The sequence below is a fragment of the Sciurus carolinensis genome, chromosome 6 (genome assembly GCF_902686445.1).
Source record: "Sciurus carolinensis chromosome 6, mSciCar1.2, whole genome shotgun sequence".
Lineage (NCBI taxonomy): Eukaryota > Metazoa > Chordata > Mammalia > Rodentia > Sciuridae > Sciurus > Sciurus carolinensis.
Window position 1 is genome coordinate 65323392 of NC_062218.1, and position 15400 is coordinate 65338791.

Sequence of the window (15400 nt, forward strand, 5' to 3'; positions counted from 1 at the left end):
ATGTATTTGTAGTTAATTATTAGAACTAAAACAGTAGTTCTGGATATGGGGTAGGCATATGTCGAATTTCAGTAAATTTAGCAACATAAAATTCACAACAATCAGTATAAGTCATCTAGTGAAGTGTGATTCCTATTACACTTTACTTGGTTACATAGAAAAAGATTATTCTATGAAGAATGTTTTTGCAATTAAGCATTTATTTCAGAGAGAGAGAATTTGTGCAGTTGAGCTATTTTCTTTAGTGCTACTTTTTTCCTGCCTTATTGTGGGAGAAAGAAAACAAGGTTCAATGGTCATTCTTTAAGTGAGCATTTTTTTTTAAAGAAAACTAATGTTTATTAATGACTCTTCTAGGCATTCTACTTGTGCTATATCATTTAGTCTATTCAACCACCCCATCACATGAATATTATCCTAATTTTCTTGCAGCTCAGAAAGCTAAAGGACCTGCTCAAGGTCACAGTTCTTAAGTGACAAAACTGAGATTTTACCCTTATCTCTAAAAAGCAAAGAGGGGGAACTTAAGATGCTTAAAGTCAGGAGTAGGGAGATGACATTCTTAGAACTCACCATAATATCAGGTGATTTGTAATAGTACTAACTGATTTTTATCGTCTGTCTTTGCCATCAGTGTGCTCAAGTTTGTATGGTTTACCTCTGTAGTGTGGTTAAAATGTGAACAGAGAATTCAGTATGAGGTAAAAGTAGGGCAGTAGTTTTCAACTTGAATTCCACTGAATTTTTTTTTGAGTAGAGGAAATAACACAATGAGTTTTATATTTTTAGGAGGATATATCTTTCAGTGTGATAGGATTTGGTTTGGAATTAGGTGGGCCTGAAAAATGGATGATTATCATGAGCTTGTTAATGCATCCAGATGAGAGGCTGAAGCTTTTGGTTATGGCATATGGTAGTGATGAAAGATAGTGCATAAGGAAAATTGTTGGAATGTGGGGATAATTGAAGGTAGGGAAGACAGGAAGAGAGAGACATGAGTGACTCCAGTGATTTGAATTTGGGCTACTAAGAGAGACAAGGAACAGAGATTTTTAGTGTATAAGTTGATTGAGGAAATAGTTAAGAGATATTTGAGACACTGGGAAATCTAACATTTGTGCTCTTGAGAGCACATCATATTCTACAGATTGCACACTAAGCACATTGGGCTTAATGGAGAATAATTTTGGAGCAGACTACTAAAAACAATTTTGTAACAAGAACACTATCAAGAATAATAATTGATATCTTGGGAAATAACTTGGACAGACCAAGCAGGCAGCTTAGTGTCCATGGCTGGATGCTGCTGCAGGAGATATTAAAAATATACAAAATAAAGTTGAGATGCTGGCTTATGGTGGGCACTGAGACAAGGCAGTTAGAAAATGGAAATCTTAAGTCAGTGAGACTGCTAAGGTTGACACAAAAGAAATTGTACTCTGTGAGGCTAGGTGTATGCTTTTGTGAGCAGTAATCCTGGATGCAAATGTTTATTTTTAGTTGTCTTAAGATTTCTAAGGGCCTCTGCCTGTGCAGCAGCCATGCTGAGGATTTTTCTTCATTGTGAAGATTGTAATTCTACAGTTTCTATTCTATGCACAAATCATCAACAAATGCAACTTCCATGTTACATTGATACCATCCCCTGCCATATATAAGCTTATTGGTATTGTAGAAAAACATTTTGTAACTGAACTGATAGTATGTGTTTGGAGTTCTGAAGTAAAGTCAAGGCCAGAGATATGGGTCCCAAAGACATCTGGGTTAAAAATGACATTTGAAACTCCTGGAGTAGATTTGATTTTTTGTTTTAGTATTTAGCAGATATTTGGCAGTACTAGACATGAGAGAGGCAATATACTGCTAAATATACACTGTCTTTTTATCATTTACCTAGAGATTAGAGGGAGAGTCATTAAAAATAATCATGCAAATCAAGTTTTATTTATATATTTGTAAGTGCTATGAAGGAAAATTATAGAGTGCTGAGAAAATGTATTTGATTTCTCAGGGAAAGCATCCTAGAGGAGGAAGATCTGAAAGATGATTTAGGATTGAACTAGTTAAAGAGTTGCAGGAGGGGGAAAAATGCTTTAGAGTGGGGAAAGGTCCTAACCCAAAAAGGAGCATGGTGTGTGCAAAGAATTGAAAGCAGACCAAGGTGAACTAGTTTGGTAAATTAGAGGGAGAGTGGTTGAAGGTGTGGTAGGAAAGATGGGAATAGGGAGATGATGCAAGGACTTTTAGACCAGTCTAAGAACAGCAATAAGCTATTCAGGGTTTTGTTTTTAAAGCTGGGAAGAGAGATAAGTTAAAGATTACTATTGACTGTAGTGTTGAAAGCATATTAAGGTTGAAAAAGCATGGATGTAGAGAAGTTATTGTACTCCAGGTGATAAGTAATGGTGTCTTGAATTAGGAAGTGCTGATCTTTATGATCAGTAGAAGTTGATGGATTTAAACTTTATTTGGGATGTGGATTGATGGGATTTGTGATTTATTAGATTATGGTATATAAGCCTCTGAAATATTGATATTTTAGGCCAGCTTTCTTTGGTGTGGAGGGGCTGCCCTATGCATTGTAGGAAGTCAGCAGCATTTCTGGCTTCTGTACTTTAGGTGCCATCAGTTGCTGGTCATGGCAACCAAAAGTGTCTATAGTCAATGCCAGTTCTCTGGCAGGCAAAATTGCCTCTAGGTGACAACTACTGGATTAGATAGAGAAGTTCTGAGATTTACTCTCAGATTTCTGGTATTCACAGCTGGATGCATAGTCTTCACTGAACAGTGTTCACTGTAGGCCTGTTGACTTTGAGTGCTTTTGAAATATTGAAGTAGATATTTAGAGTTGATAGTCAAATAAATGTAGATCTGGAATTCAAAGGAATGGCATTGACTAAAAATGTATGTTTGTAATCATCGACATAGATGGTAGTTGAAGCCTAGAGTACGGCTCTTTGTCTAGAAAGAGAACCTTTTCTTGTGTCCAAGACTGACTAGCATGAGTTGAGAAAATAATAGGAAACAGAAATGGAGACTTAGAGTACACATAACTATTTTGGAAAACTTGACTGTGAAGGGGAGGAGCTGAAGATGGGAAGTTAAAACAACCTTTTTTTTTTTTAATGTTTTAAAAGAAATGTTAGCCACATGTACATGTTCATAGGAAAGATTCAGTAGCAAGAGAAGAGGTTGACTCCTCTGGAAAGAAAAGAACAATCATGATTAAAGTTTTCTGGAAGGTAGAAGAAGAATGGTTTCAATGTACAAATGGAGTGATTGACCTTAGGTAAGAGGAAAGCTTTTTGTAACTGGAGGATAGGAGGAGACAGATGGAGGTGCAGGGGAGGTTTGTAGATATGGTAGTAAGAAGAAGTTAATGGAGTATCCTTGGCTTCTTCCTGTTTTCTCTCTGAATTAGTATTCAAGGTCATCCTGTAGGGAGAATGACATGGGATGTCAGAGGTTGAGAATAGTGGAGGTTGGAAATATCATTTACTAAATGCAGGAAATCAGATTGACCAGAGAAACAGTGGAGAAGGTTTTAAACAGTAGTATAGGGGAGTAGCATAAGGAGTTAACCTAAGATTGGTAATAATGAATTTATTATTAATTAGTCAGCCTGCCACATCTGCCAGCTTTAAGGGGGAAATTTGCTTAACTACCCTGAGGTTTCATAACCTGTATTTTGTACAACTTGAGAATTGAATTTTGAAAAACTATCTTCTGAATTTAACTTTTATTCTTCATTTAAAAAATCTTTTCTTGGGGGCTGGGGAGATAGCTCAGTTGGTAGAGTGCTTGCCTTGCAAGCACAAGGCCCTGGGTTCCATCCCCAGCACCCAAAAAAAAAAAAAAAATCTTTTCTTTGTTTTTCAGGTTTCTGTTTTAACAAACAGATCTCTTTAAATTGGAAATCTGAGCTACTTTTCTGAATTTTACCTTTTTCTTGCTCTGGTTTCTGTATAGATGAGTATATGCTTTCCTGTACAAAAAAGAGCCTGTAGAGGAATCAGAGTTTTCCAAGCTTGTGAATTCCATCTTTTATAATTGTTCTTTGAAAACTCTGGTTAGTTGAAGTTATCATGCACATCAATTTAATTGATGTCAGATTTTGAGTTGAGGTTAGGCTGAGGTTTCTTGACATTGACTATAATGTAAAAAGATGATTATGAAGGAAGTGTTCAAAATTTCTTGTGTAATGTTTAATTTTGGAAAGGGACAAATTTTGTGGCACCTCTTTACATTCTTGGAGGAAGTGTTTGGGGACAGTTACCTTAGATGTCTCTAAGGACCTCTGTGTTTTTAATTTATGTGTTTATCAGACAAATTTGAAAGCTGTACAATGTAAATTTATGTAGAGCAATCTAAATCAGAACTCAGCACAAAAGAAATCTAGTAAAAAATTAGTTTTTTCTCCCATTTATGATGCTGTTCTTCCTTTACTAAATTCAGTATGTGCCCCAAAGCAATCAAATTCAAGGGGGAAAAAGAAAAACCCAAAATAAACCAGTACTACAAACCGCTTTTCAGCTTGCTAGTTTATGAATTAAGAAGGTTATACATCATGTTCATATACAAAACCATTATAACTTAACATGCTAACAAAGAGTGGGTTGTTTTAGGCATAACATATTTCTTATTCTATTTATTTTGGAATTGGTTAATTTGAAGGGAAAGGAAATTGAGCATCAAGAATAAATTAAAACTTTTGTTACACATCTAGCTTTAAGTAATTAATTTTGGTGCTGGGAATTGAACCCAGGACCCTTATACATGCTAAGCCTGTGCTCTGTTACTGAAGTACACTCTCCAAACCTTCTAGCTTTATTTTACTTAGTAAATTAGTACCACCTCTTTCTATGGTTACGTGTGTGCCAAAGATTAAGGTAATGAGAGAATGTGAGGAATTGCCAGTTTTTTTAGGAGTACTTTGATCTAATGATCTGTTCTCTAGACTAAATTTAATTTTATTTCTTCTATTTTGAAAGCTCATTGTTAATTTGTGTTTGTTGTGTATAGTTAGCACTTACATTTAGGCAAACACTGTCACCATTTTTTTATACATTGTAGTACATGATAAGGCCTTGGTATTTTTTTACTTTGTTTTACAAGGGGACTCAACTAACAGGTAGCAAAACTGCTGAATCAACCCTATGAAAGTTTCACCTCAAGTTTTGTGTATCAATATATTTAATTAATTAATTAATTAATTTTTTTGCGGTGCTGGGGATGGAACCCAGGGTCTTGTGCTTGCAAGGCAAGCACTCTACCAACTGGGCTATCTCCCCAACCCCTTTAATTCATTTTTATTGTAAACAAATGGGATCCATCTTGTTTCTCTGTTTGTACATTAAGTAGAGGCATACCGTTTTTGTAATCATACATTTACCTAGGGTAATAGATTTTGATTCATTCTGTTATTTTTTCCCTCCCCCCCACCCCTCCAACCCCTCTTGTCCCTCCCACCCCTCTTATCCCTCTATACAGTCCCTCCTTCCTCCATTCTTGCCCCTCTCCCACCCCCCCATTATGTGTCATCATCCACTTATCAGCAAGATCATTCGTCCTTTTTAGGTTTTTAAGATTGGCTTATCTCACTTAGCATGATACTCTCCAATTTCATCCATTTGCCTGCAAATGCCATAATTTTATTATTTTTTATGACTGAGTAATATTCCATTGTGTATATATATACCACAGTTTCTTTATCCATTCATCAATTGAAGGGCATCTAGGTTTGTTTCACAATCTGGCTATTGTGAGTTGAGCGGCTATGAACATTGTTGTGGTTGTATCTCTGTAGTATGCTGATTTTAAGTCCTTTGGGTATAGGCCAAGGAGTGGGATAGCTGAGTCAAATGGTGGTTCTATTCCAAGTTTTCTAAGAAATCTCCACACAGCTTTCCAGAGTGGCTGCACTAATTTGCAGGCCCACCAGCAATGTATGAGTGTATCTTTTTCCCCACATCCTCTCCAACACCTATTGTTGCTAGTATTCTTGATAATCGCCATTCTAATTGGGGTAGATGGAATCTTAGGGTGATTTTGATTTGCATTTCTCTTATTACTAAAGATGTTGAACAGTTTTTCATGTATCTGTTGATTGCTTGTAGATCTTCTTCTGTGAAGTGTCTGTTCATTTTCTTAGCCCATTTGTCGATTGGGTTATTTGTATTCTTGGTGTAGAGTTTTTTGAGTTCTTTATATATTCTGGAAATTAGTGCTGTGTCAATATATTTTTAAATTTGGGTTTTTAAACCCATCTTTTACCTGCCCTTATAATGGTTTGTGTTGACCTCCAAAAATGATATTTTTATTGGTAATTTAATTTGAGCTTAACTTGCAGTATTATAATTTTTTTTTAAAGGAAAACTGAACATTTACATTTGGAAGAGACTTTTTTTAAAAAAAATTAAAAATAAGGAAAAAATTTACCCTGTAATGAAAAAATTAAGTTCCAGAAGTACTATTATGCATAGCAGCTTGGTATTACATATGAAAATCATATTACATATGAAATCATATATGATTTTAGCCAGGGAAATTCTATATCATATATACTACCCCCACCCATTTTTTTTTTTTTTTTTAAGAGAACCATGTTCTGAAATATTTCCCTAAATTAGGCAACAGAAGCCTTTTATTTCAGCATATTTGGGGTTTCTTTTGAGGTTTTATCTCTTCTGGGCCTTAGGTATTTATCGTAAAGTAACATGATTTGATAATGTGAATCCCTAAGTAAATGACTAGATAGGAAAATTCTTTAATTTAAAAACTTATTAGGTATGTATCATAGTAGTCCTTGAGGGGAGGGGGAAAGGAGGATGGGAATATTTCCATGAATGTGAAAAAGGGAGAGGAGCAAGAATATGGAATTTTTGTATTTTCTACATATTTATAATTTTGTGAATGTTTCTACATGAACATAGTCACTGAGATGAATGAACTTGTGAGAGAAGAATGGAGGAACTTTAGATTATGTAGAAGGAAATGAGGGAGGGGTATGAAAAATGGTGGAATGAGACAGACATCACTATCCTATGTACATGTATGATTACACAAATTGTATGACTCTACATCGTGCACAACCATAGAAACGAATTGATGTATGAATCAAAATGCAGTCTGTAAAAAATAAAAAAATAAAAAAAAATTTAATAACCCCCCAAAAATATAAAATCTCATTTAAGCATTGTTATAAATAACTTTTTTTGTTACTCAGCAAATACTTAGTATCTATTAAGACTTCTAGAATTATGTGGATCTGCCTAACATTCTTTTTTTTTTTCCTTTTCTTGGGTACTGGGGATTGAATTCGGGGGCACTCAACCACCGAGCCACATTTCTAGCCCTATTTTGTATTTTATTTAGAGGCAGGATCTCACTGAGTTGCTTAGCACCTTGCTTTTGCTGAGGCTGGCTTTGAATTCTTGATCCTCCTGCCTCAGCCTCTTGTCACTGGGATTACAGGTGTGTGCCACCTAACTAATTCTCTAGATCAGGAATTGTCAAACTTTTTCTCCAGAGGACCAGATAGTAAATATTTTAGGCTGCCGGTTACATAGAATTACTGTTTTCATCTTGTCTTCTGGTTAAAAAAATAAATAAATAAGTAATGTTGCTGCCTGCAGAAAAGGCCAGAGGCCATATGTGGCCTATAGAACATAGTTTGTCAGCACCTGCTCTTTGTGAATAAAACTTAGTTTATTGAATATTATTTAAAATTTTATATTAACCACTTTTATTGGAAATCTTTTTCAAATTTGTTACAATCTTGGATACCTTTTTTTAAAAATTTTTTTTATTATGGAAAATATCAAACTATACAAAAATAGAATATAGTAGTATACACACTCCTATCACACAGGTTTAACAGTTCTAGCATATCACCATAACAGTTACCAACACATCATCTTATTTCCCATCTGTTACCTCCCTCCCTCATTAGTTGGAACCAAACTGCAGTCATTATAATTTATTTCAAATTTCTTTTTGTCTGTTGTCAATGCCATGCTATCTTGATTGTTGTAGCTTTTTAAGTCTAGAAGTCAATTTTATTTTTCTTGACTACTCTTGGTCTTTGGCCTTTCCAAATAGAATTTTAATTTGTCAATTTCTAGAAAGAAACCTGGGTTTTTATTTCATTTTCATTGAATCTATAGATCAGTGCTGGGAGAATTGACATGTTTACCAATATTTTTCTGATCTATCAGTGTGGTACATCTCTCTCCATTTATTTAATTTGTATCAGTATATTATATTTTTAATTGTACAGTCTAACATATCTCTTGGAAAATATATTCTAAGTATTTCATGCCTTTTGCATAAATTTTTTTAAAAATTAAATTTCTATTTGTTCCTGTATATGTGTTGTAAATAGTTAATTTTTAGAAAATTTTAATAGAAGGCCTATTTGTATTTCAGAATTTTTTCATGTTTTCAGGGGCATATCTTTCTGGGTTGTTCATAGGAATGTTACTGTGTTCTCATTTTGCTTATAACAACTTCAGGAATTGATAAGAATCCTTTTCAGGCTTTTTTTTTTTTTTTTTTTTTTTTCTGTTCTCTCCCATTCTTTCTGACATTGTACTTCTTTTTTCTTGTTATTTGTGCATGAGTGAGATGACTTTTCTCATACTACTTTTAAATAAAGAGGATTTGGCAGACTTTCTTTCCTAACTTTGTGGCTCTGTTGTTAAATAGTTTTTCTCTTCTTACCTGCTTTTATCTAGGTCAGAGTTTTTCCCCATCTGTATTATTGACATTTCAGGCTAAATAATCTTTCCTTAGGGCTGGCAGCAGGGTAGGGTTGGGGAGGAGTGCTGTTTATTCTGTGCATTGTAGGAAATTTACTTGTATCTGGCCTCTCATTGCTAGTGATACCTGCCTTCTGTTAGTGATAACCAAAAGTGTTTGCAAACATTGTCAAATATCTATCCTCTGGGAGTCAGAATCATTCTAGACTTTTCCTTTGCCTCTAATGGCTCTGCCTGGTTTAGGTTTCTCCTCCTGAAAGTTTCTGCTGTGTGTGTTCCTTTGTCTTGGAAGGAAGTTTCACTTACTTTTGAGACCTCTGATCTTTTCATGACCCCCTTGCATTTACCTATGAATTATACCTTATGAAGCTCCTTCCAGTGTTGGTTGCTATTTCACACCAAGTGGGGTCCCCCAGTTTATCGGGTGGGGAATAGTGAGAAGAAAAGGGTAGTACCTATAGGCCATTAGATTTCTGGGAATTTGGTTGTAGGGTTATCCAAATTCCTTTTCCTTTATTTATTTATTTTTGTGATACTCTGTGTGTTCTTGCTGCTATTGATGTTTGTCTCCTACTGGTCATGTTCTGAAGGATGTCCTGTCAATTAATTATGTTGTATTTTTTGTCCCTGTTTTGTTTTGATTAATTTGATATTTTATTTTATTCTCCTACTTGCTTTTTTTGTGAGCAGATACCTAGGGAATTATCTCTTTCATTGCCAAGTTCCTCAGAGTGCCTCAGCCTTCTTATAGTGAATATTCTAAATATGATAAAAGAAAACATTTTAAGGGCTGGGGAGATAGCTCAGTCGGTAGAGTGCTTGCCTTGCAAGCACAAGGCCCTGGGTTCAATCCCCAGCACCGCAAAAAAAAAAAAAAAAAAAAGAAAAGAAAAGAAAAAGAAAACATTTTAAAAGATGGGTGAGGGTGAAGCTTTTGCCTGGTCATGTCCATGGAGAACTAGAGTGGGAGAGATTGAAAAACTGATGGTGGTATTTGCCCTGGAGATGAACAGAGGGCTTAAATACAGAAGTATGAATAGAAGGATTATCTTTGAACATGGGAAGGAAATAATTTGTCAGAAGAGGTAAAGAAATTTTATTCATATCTCTTAGTTTGCAGGTCTTTTAGGAAGCTGAACTTATCTGCTAGAGAAAGTGAGATAAGTTTAGGGAGTTTGAAGAAGGAAGTAAAGATTATGGAATGGTATGGTGAAGAATGGGAACAATATCTACCTAGAGACATAAAAATAATTGCTGAGTGATGCTAACTAAAGGCACACTATAAATTGGAAAGACTTTAGGTTTTTAATTTTTAATTTTTAAAATTTTGTCTCTTAGTAGCTTAGATGTAAGAGCAGAAAGAGTGGTTTTTGTATTGACCTAAGGTGAGGATTTTGCTGCACAGGTTTAGAGCATGGCAAGGGGATGACATTGCTAAGGTATGATAAAATAGATTCAAGGGATGTATTTTGGTATCAGACTGCATAGGGAAGCATATCACATCATTCAGGTGCTGAATTGGGAGAAAATGGATTCAAGGGAGTCTCCATCTCTTGTGTATCTAAAGCAGGTATGAGAGGAATTAGAAAGTTGGACAGGAGATCGAAGCCAAGATAGTATTTTGGAATTTAAAATTTCAGAGACAGAGCAGTTCTAGTTTATTGTAAAGACTACATTGTCATTAGGAGTATACACTGATGAAAAGTCTTGGTGTAAAAGAAGTTCAGAGATGAAGTTTTTGTGATATAGGACCCCATTACAGATAAGGAAATCACTAGCAGTGATGGTAAGAGTTGGGCTGGAGGGACAAGTGTTAACCCAATAGGTAGACAAGGAAGATAATTTGATGGTAGTCCTCTGAAGAAGTCAGGGTTCATATTTGTGTTGTGAATATAGAGAAGAGAGTAGTTTTCATGAGCATAGAATACCAGGGACTTCTGAGTCTGTTATATTTGATTCGTGCATATGAATACCAAGGGCTTGGCAAACTTCTTTAAAGCACCAGATAGTAAATAAAGGGGATGCCACTCATGGTTTCTACTGCAAATTTTTGTTTGTTTTAATAACTCTTTAAAAATATAAAAACTATTATTTACTCATGGGTCATGCAGAAAACATACAGTGACCAAGGGTTGTGGTTTGCTGACCCAAAATTTTACTCACTATAAGTTTTGAATTAGAAAGTGTTAAAAAGATAATATGTTTATTTTAAAAATACTGTCAGTAGACTTGATTTACATTAAGTATGGTAATTATTTTGCAATTCCGAGTGAAACTTTTGCTTCTTTTCCCCTGTGAATTCAAGTTAAGTCAGCAGATACTGGAGTTATTTGAAACATGTCAGCAGCAAATAAGTGACTTAAAGAAGAAAGAACTCTGTCGAACACAGCTGCAGAGAGAAATTCAACTTTTATTTCCACGTATGTTTTTCTATTTTGCATGCTCTTTATGTCTGTGCATTCCTCTTTAAATTTTAAATAATACCTTATAATTTTCTTCTGTTTCTCTAGAAAGCAGACTCTTTTTGGTTGGGTCCTCTTTAAATGGATTTGGTACCCGGAGCAGTGATGGTGATTTATGCCTTGTTGTTAAAGAAGAACCAGTAAGCACTGAAACCTTTATTCCAAGTGTGTTTCTCATGTTAACATCGGTTAAGAAATTTCACATAAAAGTCATTGAGGGAAAGAATTTGCTATATTTTGTTTACTTCTTTGCATTTTCTGTTTATTATAATTCTAGGAAACTCAGGAAATGCTTCTTTTTCATTTAAGTTATATATGCTAGCATTAATTTAGTTCTAAATTGTTAAAATGTGCTTGCTAGCTTCACTAGTAAAGAGCTCTGCCTGTATTTGACATGTTATTGGGTTGGATATATTTATCAAAATGCAGCAAAGAAGGGCTTGTGGCAGTGTTATTTTCTTGATATGCTTCCTTTTCATTTGAATTCTCAATGATTCTATTTTTAATCTTTTTTCCCTTGAAAATGCTATGGAGTTGAGAGTTACTAAGTTTTTGAGAAAATAGATTTTACTTAAATTTAAAGTAAGAATCTTGTGATTTATTCAATTTGATATAATTTTCTAAGACATTTTGGCCATGTTCCTTATTTGTATTTAGCAACCAAATTATGTAATTTAATATTATATTTATTTGAATTTCCTGTTAACTGATCTTTTGTGTGCTTTAATACCTTAATTACTGGTGTGTTAAGTAGCCCTGAAACAGCTGAACTACCAAAGCTTACATTAAGTAAGTTCAGTGTAATTTTCATAGGCCATATTGTTTTGCATCATTAAAATACAAAAGAATCTATTAAATAGTAACATATATTTTTACTATTTTTATTATTCCCCTAACAAAAATGGTGTCTAGTTACTGAAAATGAGAAATAGATTTATTCCAGGAAAGAAACTCTGGTATTTTTCTATACTTTAAAGTCATATAAAAGGTTAAGTAAGAAGCAAAAAAAACAAAAACAAAAAAAACCCTTCAAATTATAAACATGGAGATCACAAAAGTTTTAATTAAAACTCTCATGTAATTAGACTACACTTAGGTATATTCTACTAATCTTCCTGTCTTAATTACGTGTCCAAATCATGTTGTAGCAGCTTATACTCAAACTGAGACACTGTAGATACAAACCTACCCTTAAGATTAGAAAGGAAAATAAAATTTGAGGTTAAAATTTTGTTTTTATTGGAGGTTACTTTTTTGTAGTTATACAAAAGGAAAAAAGATGACATATTACTGTTTCAAACTCTTTTAGTGTTTTAAGTTTAAAACCAGGAATTGATTTAGAAATATGGATGTGAAAGATAGCATTAAAGGTTAGCTTTTTGTATGATGTAATCTAGTGTGATTTGGAAAATAACTGAAGAAAAGGATACCTATATGTTTTAATTTTGTTGAGATACTTTAAAAAAATGAAACACTAAGCTAAGAAAGATAATTAAAAAAACACTTTATTTTTAACTTTTCAGTGTTTTTTTCAGGTAAATCAGAAGACTGAAGCACGGCATATACTCACTTTAGTCCATAAACACTTCTGTACTAGACTTTGTAAGTCTGACATACGTCAAGTTCATATGTCATCTGATGTAACTATTTAAAATATCTCTTATTTTATTTTCTGGTAAGAATTGTTTAATTTCTGGTCAGGATAGGTATAATGTGAATCCTTTTTTCCGAATAAATTTCTTTTAAATTTTGATTAAAAAGAGTGAACCTTTATTTGACATATCTTTATTAAGCTCACTTGCTAAATATCTCACTGGATGCAGTGAGGGATTCAATGATACATCAACTTCAGTCCTTTTTCTCAAAAGGTTATAGAATGTTTAGAAACTAAAGTATGAATAAATAGCCATAATGCAAAGTATCTGAATTGCTGAAAGAGTAATACAATTAAAGTCCCATTAGGTATTCATGTGAGGGAGAGAGAATTACATCTGTTTTGTAATGATATCCATCTTTACTTGTTTTAAAAATAGTATCCCTGAACATGAGGCCCAAATGTATAACTCCAGCAGAACGCAAAATTGTTAACTTAGACCATTTTATTGCAAGATTTACTCTTTTAATATGCTGACTCTAAACAGATTTTAATCTATATATTAAGCCATCTTGAATAATTTATTTTAAACTTCCACAGAATGTTAAGTAAAGTTGAAATCTCACTGGTTGGGTGATGTTAGAAAGATGTTTGTCTATTTAGCAGATACTCACTTTGAAATACAAAATCAAGTAATGAGTTTCTGACCTTGAACAACTTTGATTGTAGGAGAGGAATAAATCTTGTGATTTATTTCAGTGGATACAGTTATTGCATCCATGAAATAAAGGAGTAATTCATACCTTAAAAGGTTTTTTAATAGTTATGATTAGAATCATAAAATATTTTTAAAAGGGATCTTGCACATCATCTTATTCAAATAAACTGGTTTTTTTTTTTTTTTTTTTCCTTATTCCCCCCTTTTGGTATTTGTAGTTAAGGAGACTGGTGATCACTGGGTTTAGTAACTTGCTTGTGAGGCATAGTTTGTTCATGTGAGGACCTATAATTGTTACTCAAAACTTTTAACTCCTAATTTTAGTTTTCATTTAGCCTCACTGAATTCTTGCACATAAATTCTATTTTGAAGCTTGGTGTATTTTATGACCTTGATGACTAAAAACAATTACAGAAAAATTTCATGTTTTTATTAAACTTTTTTTTTTTATAGTTGTAGATGCACAGCATGCCTTTATTTTATTTTATTTTTTTATGCGGTGCTAAGTATCAAACCCAGGGTCTTAAACATGCTAGGGAAGTGCTCTGCCACTGAGCTACAGCCCCAGTGCCTTCATGTTTTTTTAAAATTCATTTTTGTACTCTTTTAAATCTGGTGCTATCCTATTGTGTTGTTAAGAATTTAGGAAATTGCTTGTGTGGGAAAGGTTTGCAGAGTTTCCTCTTTCTACATTCTAAAATATCCTACAACGTATATGTACTTTGAACTCAGAATAAATGTTTTTAGAAGTTTGATAGAATAAAATTTTTTTCCCTTAGCATACTTACTTGAATGTGTCCTTGCCTTACATATCATGTTATCAGTAATTTTTACGTTAAAAAAAATCTTATTTTAGTTGTAGGTGGACACAATACCTTTATTTTATTTTTATGTGGTGCTGAGGATCAAACCGACGTCCTCACGCATGCTAGGCGAGTGCTGTACCACTGAGCCACAACCCAGCCCTATTTTTTTACATTTAAGATTCTTCGTGAAGACTGTTTTTGTGGCTATCATTTCTTACTGTATGCCATACCAGAATTTAGCTACCCCCCTGTTGCTAGGCTAGGTGTTTTTACTTTTATAATGTTCTGATGAGTTTCTTTTATAGGTACTGTTAGATTTTAGTACCTATTACCATTAGTACCACTTATGAAAATAACCATAACACAAAGCCTTCTAAATGATATTACTAGATTCTTCAGTTGTAGAATTTAATAATGTCCTTATTTCTTTACTTTCTTTCTCAAAGAGCATGTTCTTAAATTGTTTTGGTTTAGTAAGATAGTGTTTTTAAAAAATATGCATTGTAATACTATGAATTTGAGAAATACTTGCAGATGTTCACTTTTATGTTTTCTCCTTCAGCTGGCTATATTGAGAGACCTCAGTTGATTCGAGCAAAAGTGCCAATTGTGAAGTTCAGGGATAAAGTCAGGTAAGTAATTACTGACCTCTCTATTTTTCAGTTGATTTAGATTATTTTTAGATATTCATGTAATTTATACAGCTAAGAAATGTATATTGTACCAAAACAGGTTGTCTTCATCATCTTTTAAAAATTGGTTGGTTTTTGAAATAATTTTTTAAAATAGTCTCAGTAATCTTCCTCATGCTTAACTATACTTATTCTGCTTGATATTTGAATATTTGAGACTATCCAATTTAAAGACTATACACACATTTATATATGGATTTTTAAAAGATCTCTTACCTTTGGGAAATGTACTTCATTTTCCAGAACATAATCTTAATTGATAAAATCTGATGTTCACATATACCAGTTTGTTATAAACATATTTATCATTAAACAGGTTATGTTTCATTTTAATGAAAGATACAATAACCTTGAATAGTAAACATAAAA

At 33.5% G+C, this 15400-nt stretch overlaps 1 protein-coding gene across 7 annotated transcripts in view; it reads left to right on the forward strand.

The window, feature by feature from the left end:
* The window catches only part of Tent2 (terminal nucleotidyltransferase 2), a 57057-nt gene that overhangs the window by 12024 nt on the left and 29633 nt on the right, over positions 1-15400 (forward strand). For 5 of the 7 annotated variants that reach the window (XR_007109096.1, XM_047555611.1, XM_047555610.1 and 2 more), the window contains 4 exons: positions 11065-11179; positions 11270-11361; positions 12745-12823; positions 14902-14971. Coding sequence is in view for 6 of the 7 variants with exons in the window: in XM_047555611.1 (XP_047411567.1) it covers positions 11065-11179; positions 11270-11361; positions 12745-12823; positions 14902-14971 (356 nt within the window). In the remaining variant the exon portion in view is untranslated. The remainder of the gene's footprint in view (positions 1-11064; positions 11180-11269; positions 11362-12744; positions 12824-14901; positions 14972-15400) is intronic. The other 2 variants (XM_047555613.1, XM_047555615.1) reach the window with 1 other exon arrangement.